Genomic DNA, 20,735 nt, shown 5'->3' with positions numbered 1-20,735 from the left:
CCAACAGATAGGTCATGCTACCTTAAATTGCCTCTGTAAATTATGCAGTGAGAATTTGACTGTGGTTTAAGTATGAAAGCTCCTATTCCTCTTCAAAGGAAGATCAAGCTACTATGAACAAAGATCACTTTACCTGTTAATGAGAGGATCCACACAGAGTTTTAACAATCTAGCGCCTTCAATGCCGATGTTGGTTTGCTACAATTTTTAACTGGGGGGAAAAAAGAACCTGCAAGATTTCATGCCCATTACACCAAGTATTCCAACAATTTCTCTCTCACACAGATGTTTCTTTGCAGATTAGCTCTTCAAAAAGATTCTCTCCGTTAGCAAAAAGAACAGTTTTGATCTAGAAGGGTTGCCTGTACATTTATTTTGTTGCTACTCTCTATGAGTCACTAAAGGCCCCCTTCTACTGCAAGTGTAAGGACCAATGATCACTACTCACAATGATTACAAGGGAGTTCTATCCCCCACTGATGCTGTGGAAATTCCCCCCCGAGTCTTTGGGGCTTGTTTTATTTACTTGAAAGCTATTCACAATTCTGTTTGCTCACAGGCAAATGAGGAATAATAATGTTTACCACCAATAGGTGCTGTGGAGCTAAAATAATTAAAGCACTTGTGAGTTACTTAAATAAAGATGCTACAGAGCTACAAAACATCTCCTTTTTAATATGCTACACCAGCTGTCATAACTTGCCTCTTATTTAACAGTTATTGCAAACTAGAAATAAAAAATGAACTGTAAGTACACGGTTACAAAGTAGCAATCACAGTGAAATGTGATTTAAGTGAAATGTAAGTGAAAATGACAGTTTGATTTTACTGCAGTGGATAGAAAAGTTGCTTTTCCAACACATGACCAACAGGAGGATGCTTAGACTCCACTAAATTTGTCTGGAAGTGCTAGCCTATAAGAAAATGCTTCATGGGACTGAGCCCTATCATATGAATGAATAAACAGAACTTGAGAAAGATGCAAAACTCACAGCCCTCAAACCAATGAAAGATGCTGACTATCTGACTAAATTGCATTTGTTATGATGAGCGGAAACTTTCTGTACAGAGTTTTTAATGCTAAAGAAAACAAACAGAAAGGAAAACCTTGTGCCAAATTTGTTTTTATGATCTTAGCTATCTAGCTTAATAAAATACACTGTCTTAGAAGATGGAGGTTTCTGATTGCATTTCATTAAGCCTAATTTATGCATAATAAGTAAAATTTACTTTTTTTAAAAAGATGCTTTATACAAGACAATGCTTTGCCTCAGGGACAAAATAATAATAAAGAAAGGTTTCCTAAGCAGACTAAATTTAATATAATTAATTTCCTCATAGGGAGTCTCAATAGAGCGATCACTAGGGGAAAGAAACTACTGCTGTCTCTATATAGGCATCCTTTTTTTCTAGGCAAAATAACCACTGATGGTTTTATTACTGTGTTGTTTAGCCCTTCTGAGAACAGATCCAAACCAGCCACTGTTAATGGCTTATTACTGTAGTATTATTATGGTAGCACCTATAAGACACAGATCAGAAACCTGTTGCAACAGCTGTTGAAAATATATGTAAAAAAGAATTTCTCCCCTCCCCTCAATTTACAATCAAAGTGTAAACCCAGAAAGTACATGCAGATACAGTCAGAAAACACAAGAAAACAATGTGAATATACTGATCAGCATAGCATAGCACATAATCAACGTTTATGGAGTCCTTTGATAAACATCATGGCAAAGAAACAACAAATACAAAGAAAGGAGTAAAACAGATATATATATCTCATGGGAAGCAGTACAGTAAAAACATTAAAAATTCAGCTAGTATGTCCTAGAAACATCATAGGTCAATCTGAGACGGGAGCAAGCCTCAATTTACAAAAGTGGAGGGGAAAAAAAAAAGAGAATAGGACATGTAAGCTGTGGAAAGTAAAGATGGCACAACAAAAGAGCCAATATGTGGAAAGTATGATCAAGCTTTGAACGAAAAAAATTATTTTACAGAAACATTTAGAACAGATATCTGCAGGGCCAATTTGGATTTTAAAGACTGAAATGAAAAAAACCAGCAGCAGTTACCAGAAGAAAGTCAGGATCAAGAAAATTGTGCACGCTTACCATTAGCGATAACGTCTGAGTGACTATTCTCAATCCAAAGCATTATCAAATATAAAATAAAACATACACCCAGTAGGCTGTTTCAACAGAGGAAAAATTGTGAGTACCTCTGGTGCCCTGTAATGGAAAAAAAAAAAAAAGAGCAAGTGACCCCCAGAAAATAAGGGCTACTAATGCTGTATATTGCTGAATGTAAAGTCTTAGAATTTCTGCTCACATTTTCAAGACGAGAGCAAACTGAACACAGACTTAGTCCTTAGTTTTCAAGCACATACAGGACAGAGATAATTAAATGGGGAGGCTGCAAGTAATCTGATAACTCTATCACCAAAAACTGGCACAAAATTATACTGAGACAGAATCCAAATGTTTATGTTGCTAAAGTGTAAGACACCAAAGGTAGGGGGGGTTTCTGTCTTTTGAGTTTAAACTTCCAGGATATATTAGACTTATATTTTATATCACTCTTTGCAACCACTTGAGTTTAGAAATTCAGTCTTGATTTTGTATCAGAGCCGAGAGTCTAATCTATTCCTGTAATTAATTGTTTGACTTGACAACAAAACAGTTGACATAAATTGACTGAACAAAATTGCAAGCAACGTCAACACTGTTACTTGGACAGCAGAGCCTACCATGATCTTAAGAGAAAGCCTCTGCATCACTGTCTGTCTAAGCAGATCATACAGAAGGTGGAAGTATTATCACCATTTCACAGGTAGGAGAATCTTTTAAAAGTCAGATGAAGCGGTTATTCCCTCCTCCGGCGGCACCGGGCCGAGTCCACCCCAGCACCTCACGCACCGCTAAGAGCGACGGCTCTCCAGCAGCACCTCCGCCGCGTCGACCCCGGGGCGGCCAGGCGGGGCCCGGCCGGGCCGCTGGCACGCAGCTACCGGCCGCTCCCCGCGGTACCTCAGCGCGACGCGGGAAAGGAGCGCACCGCCCTCGGCCGGGGCGGCGGAGAAGAGGGGAGAGTCCTTCCCGCCACAGAGGGCCGGGGCGCAGAGGGACGCGGGCAATCCCTGACACCGGGGGCGGGCGGGCGGCTCAGGGAGTAGTAAGGGCGGGCGGGAGCCGAAGGAGCGCTGCCGCAGCGGCGGTGGTCGCGGGGGGGGGCGTGTCCTTGTGGCCGCGGGGGCGGGGCGTGCTGCTCTCCGCGCGCCGGTTCCGGTGTCGAGGCGGGCGCGGGTGTTCTCGGGCCTCGGTGAGCCCGCGGTGCTTGGGAGCATCATGGCTGCAGCCGCGTGGATGCCTACGGTGAGCGAGGGGGGACAAGCCCTTTCCCCGCGGCGCGCGCCTGAGTGACCTTGGCCTCGGTGGCGCCTGAGGCGCTGCCGCCGCCGAAGGCTGCCCGCCCGCCCGCAAGGTCGCGGCCCTCCGCCGGGCCCTGGCAGCGCTCCCGAGGGGCGGAGGGCCGCAGGGCTCGCGGCCCAGCGGCGGTGGGCTCTCTCTCCCCCCACCCCCCTTTCCCCGGGCCGGACCCCCGGGGCGGCGGCGGCGGCGGCGGGAAGGGTCCGTGGCGGGCCGTTACTCGAACGGCCGAGCCGGGCCGAGCCGGGCCGGGCCGGGCCGGGGGGAGCGCCGCGGCATCCTTCCCGGCCGCGGCCCGGCGGGGAGGTCGCGCCGTAGAGGTCAGCGCCTTGGCGGGGGCCAAGTCGGGCCGCGGAGGGGATCAGCCCCCGGGCATTCCCCCACACACACCCCACACCCCCGCCCGGGATCGATCGTGCGCGGCTTACCGACAGCACCGGCTAAAAACGTCATTCCTGAAAAGAGCCTGCCTGGGGAAACGAGAGCTGCCGTGCGACGTTCTGCCCAATTCCTTTCGGGCCCACTACCTGTCCTTCGGGATTTGCTGGGTCTGATCTCTGCCGAAACGCAGCCGTCATTCCTGGGGCTGTCGCGGAGACGCTGCTGCTCTTTGCCTTGAGCAAATGAAATCTCTTTCGCGTCTTTAAGTAGCAGCCTGTTGGAGGCTAACTCATGGAGGAAGCCCCACTTCATGTATGTGCTAAAACATGGAAGAACTATCAAGAGTTAATCTCACAACTCATGACTTTAAGGTCAGAATGGATAGGTTTTGTTTAGCCTGATTCTCTGCTAGCATTACAGATGCTGAACTTGAGCATAACCTGCCAGGCCCATGATTTCTGGCAAGACAGACCGTTCCCTTTCCAGGGCTACTCTGGAGCGTGAATCCTGACTCAGTATGCAGGAACTGTATCACGAGGGCACTTACGCTAGTCAACTTCACGTTTTCATTTAATTGCTCCAGCTGCTGCCTCAAACATGTGGCTTGCTATGATAAACGTTGCTTGCCTGCTGCAATGACCTTGTACATCTCACGCTGGGTTACAAGTAAAGATCAATTCTAGCTTAAATTACTCCTCCCACAGCATTCATTAGAACATACATGGGAATTGTATTGTTTCTAGTTGTTAGCACCAACGCAGTTTGTCACTTTTGCCATACAGCTCTATTTAAGCATACATGCCAGTAAAGATCAAAGAGAACAAATACAAGTTGGACAGGGGAGGAATACAAATTGTCAAGTACGTTCCTATCTAGCCTGATAGCTGCAGACAGACTAGATACATGAGTATGGTAGAATTGAAGCAGTGCGAGTCTGTTTACACTTAGAAGTCTTCTGACTCTTAAGTCGCAGAGGCATGAAAAATCCTAGAGAGGAGGGTAAGATTGGGAGGCTGTGATTTTTCTGCAGTTAAGTATCAATACTGATACAATTGGGGATTTTGTCCATGGTGCTCAGCTAGGCAAGAGGTAAAGCTGAGGTAATCATCCCAGTTTTGCAGCTTAATGACAGTTTGTAATATTCAGATGTTAGAAAGCGTAATTCTTTGACTATGCTGTGTAGACTTGTTGCTATGGTGAATTTTGTCTTTAATGTGCATTTCGATTATGCTTTTTAAAAACTGTCAGGCACAGAGAAGGCAACAGTACAAAACCTATAGATGTAAAAGGTGGAAGAACAAAATTCACCACAGTTTGAATGGAAGTGACACTAATGCAAAGTAGTTTTGGAAACGTTACCTAAAATGTGTAAAGATACTTGCCACCCAACTGTAATGACAGTGTTTGATTTTTCACTTTGCTTTCCATGGATCTTGATCCTTAGCGTATCATCTATTTAATGAGAGTTACTGCAACCTTATTTCAAATGTGTAGTATGTGAGGGCTCAGGTTATTGTGCGGTAACTTTCCCTCACCCCCAGGCAAGACAGTAGAGTACAGCGCATAGCAAAGCGGGGCTGTCCTGGGTTTACCTTGTGCTAAGAATACGCACATGAGGTGTCAGTGCACAGAATGTTAGAGAGCAACTTGGCAAAGTGTTACTCTCTTGTTTCATTTGGATTTTTATACGAGTTTGAGATAGGAAATTTAAAGCAATATGATTTTAAAATACAGGTTTGCTGCAATATTGTTAATTTTTTAAAATCCCACTTGTGTAGTAAAATAGCTTCTTTTTGTTTTATATTCCTGCAGGTTTCTCGATTGCTAGGTGCTTTCAAAAACCAAAAACAGGTGACCAGAAGTTTTGGTAGTGCTGTGAGTATAATAGTACCTTCTTTTTCTTTTAAGAAGTTTCTCAAGAAAGGGGTTCAGAAATTTACTTTAGTAAGATTGCTGTTGTTATTACAGTCTCAAAAAATAAGGCCTAAATAAGTGAACATATACACTCTTAATGCCATGCTGGATTTCTATTGGTTAATTACTGTCTTTGGCAATTGCATATTAAAGTGTGATAACACAAAAGGCTCTAGCAAAAGATAGAGATGGCATGAAAACTTTTCACAAAATAAGCCAGTCTTCTGAAACTCATCTGGAAATGGGCAAATATTGGGCACAGTAGAAAGTTTGTTGAGAAGCTTCTCATTTTCTTTATTTTGCAGACTTTCCTCCAAGTGCTAGATTTACTTTACTGCTGCTTTTAGAATACCTTGCATCTAAAGTTCTGCCTTTTCAAGGCCCTCTTTAAAGTATTTTAGACACTGATTGTGTATTTCCTTGTAGATGTTTTACCTTCTTTATGTGTATGTGTTTGAAGTGCCCACGGGCCTTTTTTTTCAGTGAAGGCAGCCTTGAAAACTGCTCGGGCAGAAGCAGGGCTCAGCACTACTGCATGCACCCTTAAGCAGGTCTTAATTTTAAAGAGGAACTGTGGCTTTTAATTACAAGTTTTGTAGAACAGCAGGTAGAAGAGCTAGAAAGGAAACTGAAGGGTCGCTCACATTTTATATGGTATACAAAGATTTAGAAGGTGAGGCACCTCTGGTTCTGTTTATACCACATTATTGTTGCAGATGGAATGTTCTCTGGCTCAGGTGGAGTCCTGCTGTGCTGTGATGCAACAACGCAAGACAGCACAAAACTAATCTTGAGGCATTCCACCAGTTATGCGCTTGCTCAACAGCAGTGTTCTTTTATCTGAAGCTCTGCTTCTTTTGACGTGCACAGTGATTTTCTTTGGCTCAAATTAGTTAAAGGTTCAGTCAATATGTACTGAAATCCTCAATATTTTGTGTGGAGAAGGATGAAACATACCTTGTGAGTTGATTTTAATTGGGGGTTTTGCAAATAATGCTGTATCTGAGCTGCCTTTTTGTAGGTAATAATGAGCTCTTACAAAACTGTTGGAAATCTTTAAATAAAACAAAAAGAGCTGGGGCACATACACTTAGAATAGTGATCATATTTTTTTTTTTATCAAAGCAGAGTACTTTCTTCCTGTTATTCAGTGAGCATGGGCTGTGCAATTTATTTCATCTGTTTGATGATAAAAGAAACAGGACTGAGAACATTATGGAGGAAAATAACTTGGTATTGTTAAAAATGGGTCTGAGATTTTTACGAAGTCACTTGAGAAGTTTAGATATGCATGACTTTTTTTTTTAAGGTGAATGTAGCTTTTCATAAATTTATGCTTTTCTAGCATGTGTCAGTATTATGCAGCATGTTGATAATATTGGAGACACATGGGTAGCAGAGCCATAACTAGGTAATATTATGTCCTCTCCAAATTTCAAGAAGAAAGCAGGCTGAGATCATTCATTTCAAGGAGTGCTGAGCAGGAACCTGCCTTTCAGGTTAAATCTCTGTGTTTTGAAATAGGAATAGATAGTAGGCAGATTTTTAAACAATTCTCTCAAAACTTTTGCACGCTCCCTTTGAAAGCAAGCTGGTCATTCTCACTCTGTCCAGTACTGCTATTCTTCACAGTGAATATTTGGTAACTGAAACTTTCTTTTCTTTTCTAGTAGTTACTTGGTTCCTACAACACATGAAAATGTTTTCTATGTAGAAGACAAGCATTCATTTGTTGTACTACTGATACTTCTTTACCTAGGTACAAACAGTAACTTTAATCCCAGGAGATGGCATAGGACCCGAGATTTCTGCTGCTGTCATGAAGATCTTTGATGCTGCCAAAGTAAGTTGTATTTGTCTTGCTGTAAGCGTTGTAAGTTTAACTACAACAACAAGTAGGCATATTTAAAATGTTTTCTCTAACTTCCAAAAGATCAAGTCATGTTTAAGCTATTAAAACTTCTTGACAATAGGAGTCTGAAGATTCAGCTAATAAAAGATAGGATTGTGATATCAAGGCAGGGCTTGAAACTGTTAGCTGGCAGAAGAGTAGAGAGTTGAGAGCAAACGCGGTGTTTAATTTTTGGAAATATCAACTCAATATATCATATGAAATCATCTTGTTGATGTAGCAATCCTGAGCAACTCATAGAAGATGTTCTTTCATTCATTGTGACTTTCAGCGCAAATGAAAGTGTCTGTGAAAGGACTGGCTTATTCTTAGAAACCAAACTGCTGCACTGCCAAACCCATTCGTTCACTAAGTATATCCAAGAACTGTTTTACTACCTATCTGAGGAACTTCACCAGAATTTGTTGAGTTTCCTTGAAAGGAAATACAGCTCTTCAAGATAGATGCCTGTTAAATCATTCCACATTAGTAACAGTACCAAGGCATACTCCCTTTCTACTACAACTATCTGACTTAGATTTGGAAAAACTGAAGTTCTCTTTAGTTATGTATGAAAACCTTACAATAGTTTTGGTTGTTTCTGGGGAGTCAAGCAGGATGCGTGGAGGAATAAAACCTAAGTTTGTGTGTGAGTGCATGTTTGCAATACTTAATCAGATTTGTTTGTTTTAAAGGGGATTATCTAGTACGTTATGCTTAGATTGGTTCTGTTTGCTTATGAAAGCCCTTGTACCTTTTCCTTTATGGTCCTTCCTGATGAAATGAATGGGTGGCAGCCTGTCTCCGCTTAGAAGATTCCTGTGGTGAATGCAAATTCAGAAAGCATTGCGGAACATTTGCAGATTTTCAGTTAGATAACATATATATGTATCTCTCTGTTATATACTGTCTTCCAGGCAGTATGGATGATGAGTTCTCAATGAATTCAGTTTTCAAATGTCTTGTCTCTTGTATACAAGAAACTCAACAGCTTTAGGAGCTTGAAAGAAATAGCATGTATCTTGCAATTCTAATGATTTCTGTGTATATGACACCTAGGGAGACATTGAGTATTCAAGTTTATGATGATACGTTGCTCATAATATTTCATTTTCACTTACTTAATTACATTTTTTTTAAATTGTTTCTTTTTGAGTTCAAACATCTCATGCTTACTCTCGCTCACCAGAGAGAAATAGTTTAGGAAGGCCTGCACAAAATTCCTCATGCACCTTTTTGTGAAATGGAAGTTAAAACTTTAAGCAAAAGTCATGATATGTAAGTTAACATAGAGTAAATGTGTTTAGGCTCCTATTCAGTGGGAAGAGAGGAATGTTACAGCTATCCAAGGACCAGGAGGGAAGTGGATGATACCTCCAGATGCCAAAGAATCCATGGATAAAAACAAAATGGGACTAAAAGGTACTTTAGGGGTTAATACAAAGATACTAAATACTGTTGTTTTTATTGTGAGTCTGATTTAAAGTCGAAGTCCTTCATCTGTAGCACAATAAAATGGCTAATTATAGGGGACAGCCTATCAGGTAGTCTTCTGTAATCTTAAAACAGTCCTTAATTTCAAAGCCATAACTCTCATAGATCTTCTAGGAAGTACATTAAAGGCGGGTATTACTACATAACAACCTTTGGACTCTATGCAGAATGCATTTCTAATGCGATTGATACAACTATATTCCTAATGAATAGTATCTTTTTATGTTGTTTTCAGTGAAGACCTTTTGTAAAAACTCCTATTCCATGTAAGGGTTGCAATTTGGCCTTTAAACAGCTGATTAATATCACTGTGTAGTACTGTACAGCACAGAGAATTCCTGTGGCATTTCAGCAAAAGGGTTAAATAGGAATTTGGAGATCCTCTGAAAGAGTACCACTTTACCTAGAATTTCAACTCTAAAATTCATGGAGGGGTTTATCTTCTCATTAATTTTTTTTTTTTTTTTTTCCTTCAGGGCCTTTAAAGACCCCAATTGCTGCAGGGCATCCATCAATGAATCTGCTTCTGCGTAAAACCTTTGACCTTTATGCAAATGTACGTCCCTGTGTCTCAATTGAAGGGTATAAAACCCCATATACAGATGTGAATATTGTCACAATTCGAGAGAACACAGAAGGCGAATACAGTGGAATTGAGCATGTGGTATGTTGCTGGAAGTGTTGTGTTTCTGGCGGGTTTTCTGCGTTTCATGAATGATAATTTTGCCCATCTTAGGCCTAGTACTAAGAGGTTGGGTGGTGTTTTTTAAGTTTGCTACCTATAAAAAAGTTATTTTATTGTGAAATGCGTTGTTGAGACTGACTGCCTCACTCAGAATTCTACTATTTTGTTCCAAACATTCATACTAGTGACTTGAAAAATGAGCTTACGTTTTTACTATCAATGCAACTACTGTCTTTCAGATTGTTGAAGGTGTTGTGCAAAGCATCAAGCTAATCACAGAAGAAGCTAGCAAGCGTATTGCAGAATTTGCTTTTGAGTATGCCAGAAATAATCAGAGAAGCCATGTTACTGCTGTGCACAAGGCAAATATTATGTATGTTGACACTTCTTTTTGAGAAGAACAAGAAATAGTAATATGCATTTAATTATAAATAACTTTTTAAATTTTCCTCAAATGTATAACGTCTGTTGATGCTACTGGGAGTAAGTAAAAAGGGAAATAAGTAAAGTAAATGCCTCCTAAGTAAAATAGGCAATACTTACCCAGTACTGATAGGGCTGTAATAATTATGTACTAATGTTTTTATTAGTAAGTCTGTAGTAATCCTATGACTTTCCTTGCAAAGCTCTTATTTTAAAAATAGTCTTAAATTAGAAAAATGAATTTAAAAACTGAGGATGAAAATGGCTAGTGTCTTTAACAGTTTCCAAGCCACTTTGTGCTGAACTGAGTCATAACATGTGTGATACTATGTGACACCACCTTTACAAACTCAGTAAGCCTTTAGTAAATGAATATGAGTCATTCTGAGAATTAAAGTATGCCTGTTAAACTACTGATACAAAAATTCTAAGAGGAATTTTAAAAGGCATAACTTCTCTGATAATATATATTTAAAATATTATTTATATTTAACATAAGGGATAATGAGTCACAAATTAAGTTTCTGCACTCTAATATTTTTGTTTAATACTCTGTTGCATGCATTTTTCTTTATCTTCAGTATTGTTTACTTAAAATAACTGCAATATTCTCTTGTTTATTTAATTGCAGGAGAATGTCTGATGGGCTTTTCTTGAGAAAATGCAGGGAGGCAGCAGAAAACTGTAAAGATATTAAATTTAATGAAATGTATCTGGATACTGTTTGTCTGAATGTGAGTATTTATATGTTTTAATTGTGGATATTTTTTCATTTAAATTCTTAACCTTAATGAAAATACACTTCTTTCTAGATGGTTCAAGATCCATCACAATTTGATGTGCTTGTTATGCCAAACTTGTATGGTGACATCCTCAGGTATGGAGATTTTATTTAAACTAACCCAATGTGTAAAATATTGTTACTTTCCAGACAGTTATTCAGGTTATATGCTAGCCAGATGGTGATGATTTTATGCATCCAGAGTTTAAAACTTTATAAATCAGACTTTAAATGGGAAAAAAGGATGGTATTATTACACTTCAATTATTAATATATTTTTGAGAGGGGCTATATGATAGCTTATGGAGGCTATGAATATTGTTCAGATGGGGCAGAAGAGAAATTTTTCCAAATGCGTGAAGAATTGAATGGCTTAAATTGCAATAAAGAATGCTTAGTTAGATGTTGGGGAAAAAACTTTCTAATCTTAAGCACTAAAATAGATGTAAAATAGATTGTATAAAATGACTGTAGGACCATGATGTTTACAGCAAGCTAGCCACACAGTTAAATATTCTGCATAGTCACTGAAGAATGAAATGTATGGCCTCTTAATGTCATACCAGCTCTTGTTTTATGTATTGTATTTTTCCCTTACCTTCAAATTAAATTTCGTATTTTAATAACATTAATACTAGAGGTACTTGATGTCCTGAAGGCAAAATCCATCAGCACACATTTTCCATTCTGTAAAATGTTTAGGTAGAGTGTAAATTCAATTAAATACTGCATGTAAAATTAAGCATCTTAACCTGAACTTTTAAGTGTATAACATAACATTGCTTCTCTTTGCATCTCTAAGGGGAGATTGAGAAAATAGCTTGAATCAGAATTTGTTTAAAAGTTCAACAATGATTTACATCTTAGAATCCATCTCCTGTTTTTGTACAGATAATAAATGTAAAGGTAACTTACATATAAGAAGAAATGCTTGTTGAGCTTCTCTTAAAACTACACTTTCTCTATGATAAGGCTGTTTGTCACCTTTAAGAAAAACCAGACTCCAATTAATTCTTCTTTCCTTAAGAATTGGTAGAGGAGTCCATAGGGCCCTCACAGCAGCTGTTATGCTGTTAACTAAAAGAGATCAAATCAGATGAGTCTCATGATCAGTACTATTTTAACTCACTTCACCTAGTTCTGTATCACCCATTTTAAAGTTCTCATAGAAATTCCATAAAGAATTTCATACTTCTAAAAAATTTTCAATAAATTTGAGTCTGTTCTTGAAGAAGGGCACTCTGTCACTGGGGAAGGTCTCACCTGCAGTGCTTTTTTAAAGCATGAACATAATGCCAAACAGGCTTCTTGGACTGAATAGGTACAGAAGGAGATCTCTTACCTTGAAGCATTAAATACCTACAGCAACAAATGTAGACTGTATCCATTTTTTTCCCCAGACTCTATACAACTAAAGCCAATTGGTTTATTTTAGCTTAAACTTAAAATATTGTTCTGCAAGGTCATCCAAACTTTTCTGCTTATTAGTCCTTGGTTAGCTAAGTTGTAGGCAATAAAACAGTATGCTAAAATATCAAGAGTTTTAAGAGCCTTGTTTATCAGTATGTTCAGCTTTGAGGGTACAGTATAATGACTATAGGCACAGTTGGTTTGTCCTTCCCCATGTTAATTTTGGAGGAAAGCAAATGCAGATTGGTTATGTCTGATGATCTGCTCATGTCAGACTTGTGACTTATTGGCTGTTCAGTAAACAGAGGGGGAGAGCTAGTCTGGTGTCACTCAGAACATGTTCTTTAAGCTACATGCAATAAACTTTAAAACTACTATTCATTCACCTACCCAAGCAAAATTCTTCTAAGTTTTCTAGAAGGACTTTACATATGAAAAGTAGTTCTGTGGCCTCTTCAGAGGAAATAAGACTTCTGGATTGTTACAGGGAACTGTACATTACAATTTTTGCTAGTTTTTGAGACTACTTCTGTGCTTTGAGTACCTTTTGCTGTGCCTGTGTGTTAATCAGCTTTATTCTAGTATTTGAAATTTCCTTTTAATTTTCCTTTATTAAATTGTCTCCTGCTAGTAGTCCTACAAATTTTCAAATGTTCAATGGAGTACAAGTGGCTAACAGCATCTATTCTTTCCCAATATTATTCACAGACTGTGTGGGTATATAAGCTAAGTTATTGCTGCAATAAAATGAGAAACAAAAAATATTTTAATACCTTGCAGAGAGGCAACTGTATATGGAAAAACTTGTGGGTTTTTCTGTTTCTTGGGTTTGGGTTTTTTTTCAGTGACTTGTGTGCTGGACTGATTGGGGGTCTTGGAGTAACACCAAGTGGAAATATTGGTGCTAATGGAGTTGCAATTTTTGAATCGGTAAGTCTTCTTATGCAACGTATAGTAGTAATAACTACTTTGTCTCAACCTGAGAATCTAAAATTTTTCCATGATGTGCAATGTGGCTGTCATTTAACTAAGTTCTCTGTAAAACTGTTTTTTACTGTGAAGACGCTGAAGCATTACCCAGAGAGAGTATTTATAAAGTATGTATTACACAGAATTTTTTGCATGTCCTTTTACTGACACTTTGTTTTCCCTCTTTTTCATAAGATAAATACCCTCTGTGAAATAGAACTTGAGGGGCACAATTAGGAGATATTAGGTGATCTAGTTTCCCCTTTCTGATGCCTTTGAACTGAATTGTTCTGGTCTTTCCTATCTCCTTTCCACTAACTGTATCACAGTGAAGTCAGTCCTATTTTAACATGCTTGTGCTCAAGGACTATGTGTCAGGTTGCTTGCATACACTTGAATTGCCTAGGACATTTTAATCAGCATACTGACATCGTAACAGATAGGTTCACTTTTATTTCTAGGTTCATGGCACGGCACCAGACATTGCAGGAAAAGATTTGGCAAATCCAACTGCCCTTCTTCTGAGTGCTGTAATGATGTTGCGTCACATGGGACTACACAAACATGCCACAAAAATTGAGACAGCTTGCTTTGATACAATTAAAGATGGAAAGGTAATATGAGGGTGTGCAAATAAATGCAGTGAATTAAAATCATACTGTATCACAGCAAAAATTAACGTAGAACATTAACACCAGAACAGTGGATGACCTGCTGTGCTAGTGTGACACATGAGCAGTGCCGCTATCCTTCTCTGATAGTAATTACATTATCTTTGGTGGTATTAAATCTGCCTAGCTGAGTAATAAGGACAGGCTGTAGCATTCCTTGTGTCTCAGTAATGCTCATCTTGCATTTCCACAGCTTTGTTAACTCTAAAAGCTAGAGCTGGATGGCTGTTTTTCAAGGGGATTAGAGTTTTAAGTAACTAGTGATATTTCACTTGTGAAGTTTATAATGCATACAAAGCATATATATTTAAGTCTGGATCCTGAAGTGAAGGACACTCATTTGCCTTTCATAGGCTTAATCATGCACTTTATTTATAGCATTTCAGTCCTGACTGTAATACTTTTGCTCCTATTTTTTCAGGTCAATTATTTTCCTTTTTCCTCCTAACTGCTTTCACTCCTTTCTGGACTACAAAAGAACAGTTTTTATCCAGTATTTACTTTTTCCCTTAAGATTGTATGTGATTTCCCTTTGGGAGTAAATGTCTCCAGATGCAAGACTCAAATGGGATATTATGGGATATTCGGGGGGGGGGGCTTATGCGCTGAAACCTGACTTGAATTTGTGCTCTTAACATTATTGGTTCACTCATCTACTTTGACATCCACCTTTTCAAAACATAGCTGGAAAGATCCTGAAGATTGCAGTTAAAGAGGATTAGCAGTTAGCCATGGTGGTTCAACTATCTCAGGCAGGAGCATAAGAAGCTGCTTTGTAATTAAAAGTAACAAGCATGCTTAAACAAAAAGCTGTCATAATTTCATAAGTGGTCTATTTGCAGCTATCTTACTGTGTGTAGAAGCCAGTTAAAAAAAAAATATCTAAACTTACAAGTGAATAAAGAGGTGCTCCTGTAAAGTTCCCATTTACTGCTCTGGAAATGAAATCCTCCATCTGCAGGTCAGTAATTCTATGGAAGATAACATAGTGCAAGTTTTGTGACATGGCTACTTGTTTACTAGTTACTTACAATGTTATGATTATATGCTCACAATGGAGAGAATCTTTTTAAATTGAAAAAAGCATAATGCAGTTAAAATGACAAGATCCTAAAATAGTAACCTTGATTGCCTCTCATGCTTGCTATTTCTCCCTTTCCTCCCTTCCCCCCAGCCATTTAATTAAGATCTCTGTGTGTGTGTCATGTAAGGGGAAAACTAATGATTTTAAATTATCTCCTAGACTGCTTTAATCTAGCTAGGTTGGACAAGCAATGTTGCCCACTTTTTTTTTTTTTTTTCAATTTTTCTATCTTAATGCTGCCAGACAGGAGTTGTACTTGTTGAAAAAGTTTCTTTTAACTCTGCATTTTTCCATCTCTTAACTAAACTAAGCAAACTTAAAGAACTTTTAACATGGCAGCATTAAGAGCTATGTGTGCTTTTTCTGTGTGGGTTTCCTTTTAAAACAAAACAAAACAAAACAAACAACAAGACCCAAAAACCTTACTGAATTACTCTCAATTTGTTGCCTTTGTGCTGAGCCTTCATATATGAATTTTACTTCAAAAGGACAAACTTCTTACTGAAAATCTAAATACTTAACAATCAATTATACTGTTATGTGGCCAGGGGACTTCGGAGAGGTTTGTCCAAAGTCTTCTCTACTTGCTTCAATCTGCAGAGTCCTTACTGATGACTATAAGAAACTTCATGTATGCCTTCTGACCCTTATTTAGTATCCATACACAACATATAAGGTGAACATATAGAACTGTTCAGAGACAAGACTAGCTCTGTAAAACATTTTAGTAATACTGTTTTTTCTTTCTTTCAGGTCTTGACAAAAGACTTGGGAGGTAGTGCCAAGTGTTCGGAATTCACAGAGGAGATCTGCCGCAGAGTACAGGACACAGACTAAGCTTTTCTCATTCTATTAACTCCAGAAGGACACATCACACAAAGTACATTATATATAACCTGATATCCATATGCATATAGTTTGCCTGTCTCTTAAGAGAGCAAACTTTTTAGTTAGGGCTTCTTCATTAATAAATTTAGTCCAAATGGCTACAAATGATGCTTGTGCCTGCTTTCAGTGGACTTTTCTAAGTGCTTTCTGTTTTTTATTTATTTTTTTTCTGTCTGGTGAACATTTTTATGTAAGTGAATTCTTTTATCGCCACTGTAACTGTCTACCATTTTTCATTTCAACTAGAGGTTTTTACTTACCACAAAGAAAAATTACGCAAATAAACCAGTAACAGAATTAGTGAAATGTAAAAGCACCTTAATGGTTAAAACCTAGTTTACTGATCTTACTGAGATTTAAGATAGGTTTTCAGCCTAACAATAGCACAAGATGACCTTCATGAACAGAAACGGGTATAAAATAACGTAAAATAGCAATTTCATGTTAAAGCAATGAAAAAAACAGTTTAGATACTCTGGTGATTCATTAAATATAGCCTTGCCCTCCAAGGGCATGAATAAAGAAATACAATATTCTAGAGATTTAATCAAGTTGTGTATTTTTAAAAAAGCCCACAACCATTAACCAGAAAGGGTTGAGATTTAATGTTGAAGTAAAATTATTTTTCAAATCTATATACCAAAATAATTCTTACAAGCTTTCCTCTCTGACACATAACTTTACAACAGAGTTCTAATGAGAGTAAATTATACAAAATTACTTCTGCCCTATATTGTGAGGGGAAAGTACTAACTTTGCAAATTTATACTAAATATTTCATGACTTCTGCTAGAATGCTTTTTGTGTTGTAGTTTTATGCGTAGTCTGTTCAGTGTGTCTTACTGTATTGACTATTAATTTTATTCTAGAAATTCTGAATGTAAGGGACTAGTCCTAAATGGATTAAGACAGATCGAAGGTTTGGTTCTGGTGCTTATGTTCCAGAAACACATTTCATCCCTATTCAAGGGGATCCAAGACTATTTTTTCCCTGCTTACAAAGCTTAATGGGCACAAAAGCAACTCTTTTCCCTCCCTTCTTCATCACATACAGATCATCATATGAGTCATTGTGATCTGTATGCCTTAAGGTATGCTTCCATTAGTACACCCTACAATAAAATGTATATTTTAAAACTCAACTATAGCACAGGATTATCCCTACTGCCAGAAACAGGCTTCTTAAAGCTTAATTCTATTAATAGATATTATTCTACTTATCTGCTTTCTATTAAGACTGTTTAGGCAGGTTGTTTCAGAAGTAAAATCAATTTTGAGTAACAACTTCTAGTGTCACTCTATAAAGTAAGCATCCCAGCTTTTTTTATACAGTCTAACAACATGTTGGAGGAAGGACAATGAGCTTTATTCCTCGTGCACTCTGCTTTTGGTGAATAGGGCAACATTTCTTTCTGTGTTTTACAAGCTGCTGCTTCCTTGTTTCCTTTAGATCAATATTGTTAAAGAACTTCTGAATTACCATTGCGCACAAAATGGGGAAAAATAAACTTTTCAAAGTCCTGTTGCTTGTTTTGTTTTTATAATCCTAGGCTGCCATCTCGTCTTTCGTGTTGAGCTGATTATTGGTACTTGCAACAAATCTTAAGTCTGTAAGATGTGTTAAGACTGGTAATAGAGCTTTCCCAGAAATAATATCCTATTCTGCCTGATTTTTTTTTTTTGGTCAAGAACAGTGGCTGTAGCTTGCCTGCTTGTGTTAGCTATTTTAACTCTACCAAAGATCACTTAGTAACAGCAAACCTTCAGACAACTTTGTCAAGTATGTCTGCCACATAATAGGATTTACTTTTTATATGGGGAAGAAGAAATGCAGCTCACATTTGTCAGAATTAGTATAATGTGAACATTTAAACATGTAGATACACACTGATAAACATTGCTTCTAAACTCTTGCTTAAAAAAAAAAAAAAAGTGCTGTAAACAATTTAAAAGAAGTTTCTGTTTTAAATAGCGCTTTAATGTGAGAGCACCTGTATTTGCTACTTTATGTCTTTCAGTCTTAGGGAGCTATTCCCCCAACCTTTTTGATTGTTTTTAGGAGAAACAGTAATGCTTATTTCAACATGGATTTAAGAAATGATGAGCTGCTGTTTTCACAGGAGTCTGAATACTAGCCCCAAAGAGTGTCTATAGGTTCTGAAATGTTGTGTTAGTGAACAAAAAGAAACTCTGCTCTGCGAGGGAAAAAAACAGCCCTTTTGATTTTTTTTTTTTTTTAATAATTATCTTTATCACTGGAGTGGTATTACAGTTTCACTAAGCAGTACTGCCAACTACTGATCTACCAAAATATATCATGAGCTACCAGCAACGTCGGGGGGGGAAGAAAAATCACTGTATAAAACATTTTTATGTTTCAGTCTAGAGGAATTAATTAGTTATACCTGCTTTATACCACACAAGATGATGTTTTTAATCTTAATCATTTAGGTCATAAAGTAGAAACAGTATTAGAAAATGGACACACTGTGTAGATGCTTCTGTAAAAAGAGGACGAGCAATCAGGTGAGTATCAGGAACAACTAAATTGACACAACAATTTCCTAGTGGTTCAGTTCAATAGACTACAAAATCAAAACAAGCATAAATCTTCACTAATGCTTTTGATTAGGAAATACTTTCTTCAGCTCACAGATCTTTTTTAATGCTTGGATGAAAGACTTCTTATTCTTCATAGAAGGAGTCTACTTCATTTCTGTATTTCTCAAGCACGGTATGCCGTTTTAACTTCATTGTTGGACCTTAAAAGAGGGAGTTAGTCACAATAGCAGAAACATAACAAAAATTCATACTCAGTTTGAGGTTGGTTCCTAAGATTTTCTATTTTAAGAGCCTGTTTGGAAGAACATCTCCCACTCTGTAAGTGCAGATGATACCTACTAAAAGTGAGAAGCAAGCGTGGTATGTAAGGTTGCCTCCACATAAGCATGAGGGCTTCAAAGGGAGCTGCAGATAAGAGGGTGATGACTGACTACTACTTTTTTAATTAAAAATAATTTAAAGGATAATGTTTTTGAAAGCTTTTAAACAATTCCCAGTTTATTCAAAGAGCCTGGTAATCTGCTTGGACTGCTAACAGTCAGGCTTTCACTGTCTTGCTTCTCTCTTTAACAAGAAATTTTCAGTATTATTACTGGAAGTTATTAGTACTGTAATGCACAAGGAATTAACCAGAATTGATTGTTTAATTGCCTAAAGCAATCTGAAATTTAACTATAGAGCTCTACTTGTAAATGAGCATAGATTGGTACATATGTACACAGCAAAAACTCAAAATTTTTTGTGTTCTTTACGACATACTGCATAATGCTTTTTCCTTTCTCTCTAGTGGCTGTATCCAGAATTTGGCATACAAAACTGTATTTGAATACTCTTAGATCAGCAGCCTCTTTACTGTGTGTATACCTCAATATAAATCAGTAAATCTTACCTAGTTCTCCCCCAGAAATTGAAAAATCTCTTGGCAGGACTATCCATTTTTTAATACAATGAACCCTATTAGCAGCCTTCATGTTGACTTTGTTGATTCCCTCCTGAATGGCCTGGTAGATCGCATGGTCTCTTGTAGCTACGATCTCTGATACTTTTGTGGCTTTACTACCAGTCTTCTGGCAGAAGTCTCTAGCTTGCTCAGTGAGAATGTCAGTGGGATCAGATGTATCCGGGTCCAGCACACTCTAAAATAACAAATGAAGTGAATCATCAAATGCTCACTCTTGCAAGGCATTAAATGTTTCTCTGATCAGGTCCCTGCTGACTAGTAGGAATCAAGAAGGCTCAGCATCAACACCCATTCTGTAAGCCTTAAAAACCAGAAATGCCTACAGATGATAGTGCTTTTCTTTCCACTTGGCTACCAAATGCGAGTATTTTGGGCTTATATGCAGATGACATGAACAGACTTAAAACGTGTCAATTGGGCAATAAAGTCCATCTATAGACCTTGAATTTCTACCATATTTTCCAAATTACTCCATTGTTACAGGGGAACATTTAGCTCATCATTAAATTGAGTTACTGCAGTGTAATGTAAACAGCTTGAGATAGAAGCATTTTTTCAAGTTAGACTTCTTAAATTAGTCTTTCTATTGTACCTGTAGGTAGGGAGTATCAGTCATAGAGGTAAATAACCTCAGGTAAAACTAAAGGGTCATTCACTATATATGTACACAGAACATAAAGTGCAAATGTTTTAGAAAAAAATGATTTCTCAATTGAAGCATATACCACAGCAAAACTATTAATTATTTTGTTCTACAGTCACCCTTATTGTGTTATGTGAAAAGAACAAATTGTAAAGAAATGTTTCTGTTGGAAAGTTTCTGTTAGAAAAGTTTTTTTGCCCATAACAGAAACATTTGTTGGCTTTGCTCGTCTGTAAGAATAAAAGCTATTACTGTGCTCCATTACAGAGACTTCTCACTCTTTCAACATTTCTTAATTAAAAATTTGCATTTAAATAAAAAAAAATAGGCCTTATTGTACGTATAGGAGAGACAGCAGTAAACACGTAGATGTTTAGCAGATCACCTAACCATAAGAAGTTTAGACCATCAGGAATTGGTCTGTAGTTGCTATACATTTTTTTTCCACTAACATCCTCCTATCTAATTTTGGGTCTTTACAAATAGTTCAAAATTCATCTTTTGTTAGGTGTAGGTATATAGTTTCACTGAAATCAACAGTAAAACT

General features: G+C 37.8%; 3 protein-coding genes across 9 annotated transcripts in view; 1 reads left to right on the top strand and 2 right to left on the bottom strand.

Annotated features, from left to right (window-relative positions):
- Positions 1–3,905, bottom strand: part of CIB2 (calcium and integrin binding family member 2) — a 56,457-nt gene extending 52,552 nt beyond the window's left edge. Inside the window, exons 1-2 of one of the 2 annotated variants that reach the window (XM_069797945.1) lie at positions 3,860–3,902; positions 2,118–2,234 (exon numbers count right to left, since the gene is read on the bottom strand). In XM_069797945.1, coding sequence (XP_069654046.1) covers positions 2,118–2,120 — 3 coding nt within the window. In that variant the 5' untranslated portion in view covers positions 2,121–2,234; positions 3,860–3,902. Of the gene's footprint in view, positions 1–2,117; positions 2,235–3,859 lie in introns of both variants that reach the window. The other variant, XM_069797946.1, reaches the window with a different exon arrangement.
- On the top strand, positions 3,234–17,544 carry IDH3A (isocitrate dehydrogenase (NAD(+)) 3 catalytic subunit alpha). Of its 2 annotated transcripts, none has more exons than XM_069797938.1 (11): positions 3,234–3,377; positions 5,625–5,663; positions 7,486–7,569; positions 8,925–9,039; positions 9,588–9,775; positions 10,036–10,169; positions 10,851–10,953; positions 11,032–11,096; positions 13,256–13,340; positions 13,841–13,993; positions 15,888–17,544. In XM_069797938.1, the coding sequence occupies exons 1-11, from the start codon at positions 3,351–3,353 to the stop codon at positions 15,969–15,971; spliced, it is 1,077 nt and encodes a 358-aa protein (XP_069654039.1). In that variant the 5' UTR covers positions 3,234–3,350; the 3' UTR covers positions 15,972–17,544. The 2 variants fall into 2 exon arrangements, with proteins under 2 accessions (XP_069654039.1, XP_069654038.1); XM_069797937.1 differs by having other exon boundaries at positions 3,235–3,377; positions 5,625–5,687.
- ACSBG1 (acyl-CoA synthetase bubblegum family member 1) overlaps positions 16,604–20,735 on the bottom strand; it is a 53,932-nt gene continuing 49,800 nt past the window's right edge. For all 5 annotated transcript variants that reach the window (XM_069797931.1, XM_069797930.1, XM_069797932.1 and 2 more), the window contains 2 exons: positions 19,474–19,720; positions 16,604–18,784 (listed from right to left, as the gene is read on the bottom strand). In XM_069797931.1, the coding sequence (XP_069654032.1) occupies positions 18,708–18,784; positions 19,474–19,720 (324 nt within the window). In that variant the 3' untranslated portion in view covers positions 16,604–18,707. The remainder of the gene's footprint in view (positions 18,785–19,473; positions 19,721–20,735) is intronic.

Source organism: Haliaeetus albicilla, chromosome 12 (genome assembly GCF_947461875.1).
Source record: "Haliaeetus albicilla chromosome 12, bHalAlb1.1, whole genome shotgun sequence".
Taxonomy (NCBI): Eukaryota; Metazoa; Chordata; class Aves; order Accipitriformes; family Accipitridae; genus Haliaeetus; species Haliaeetus albicilla.
The sequence above is the reverse complement of the archived record's forward strand: the minus strand, read 5'-3'. Positions and strand labels throughout refer to the sequence as shown.

What these genes read in the sequence shown, in the direction of transcription:
- IDH3A (XM_069797937.1), top strand. Translation starts at nt 3,351, where the DNA reads ATGGCTGCAGCCGCGTGGATGCCTACG. An exon ending in GTGCACAAGGCAAATATTAT is followed by an intron (nt 10,170 to 10,850) that starts GTATGTTGACAC and finishes ATTTAATTGCAG; the next exon opens with GAGAATGTCTGATGGGCTTT. An exon ending in TGGATACTGTTTGTCTGAAT is followed by an intron (nt 10,954 to 11,031) that starts GTGAGTATTTAT and finishes ACTTCTTTCTAG; the next exon opens with ATGGTTCAAGATCCATCACA.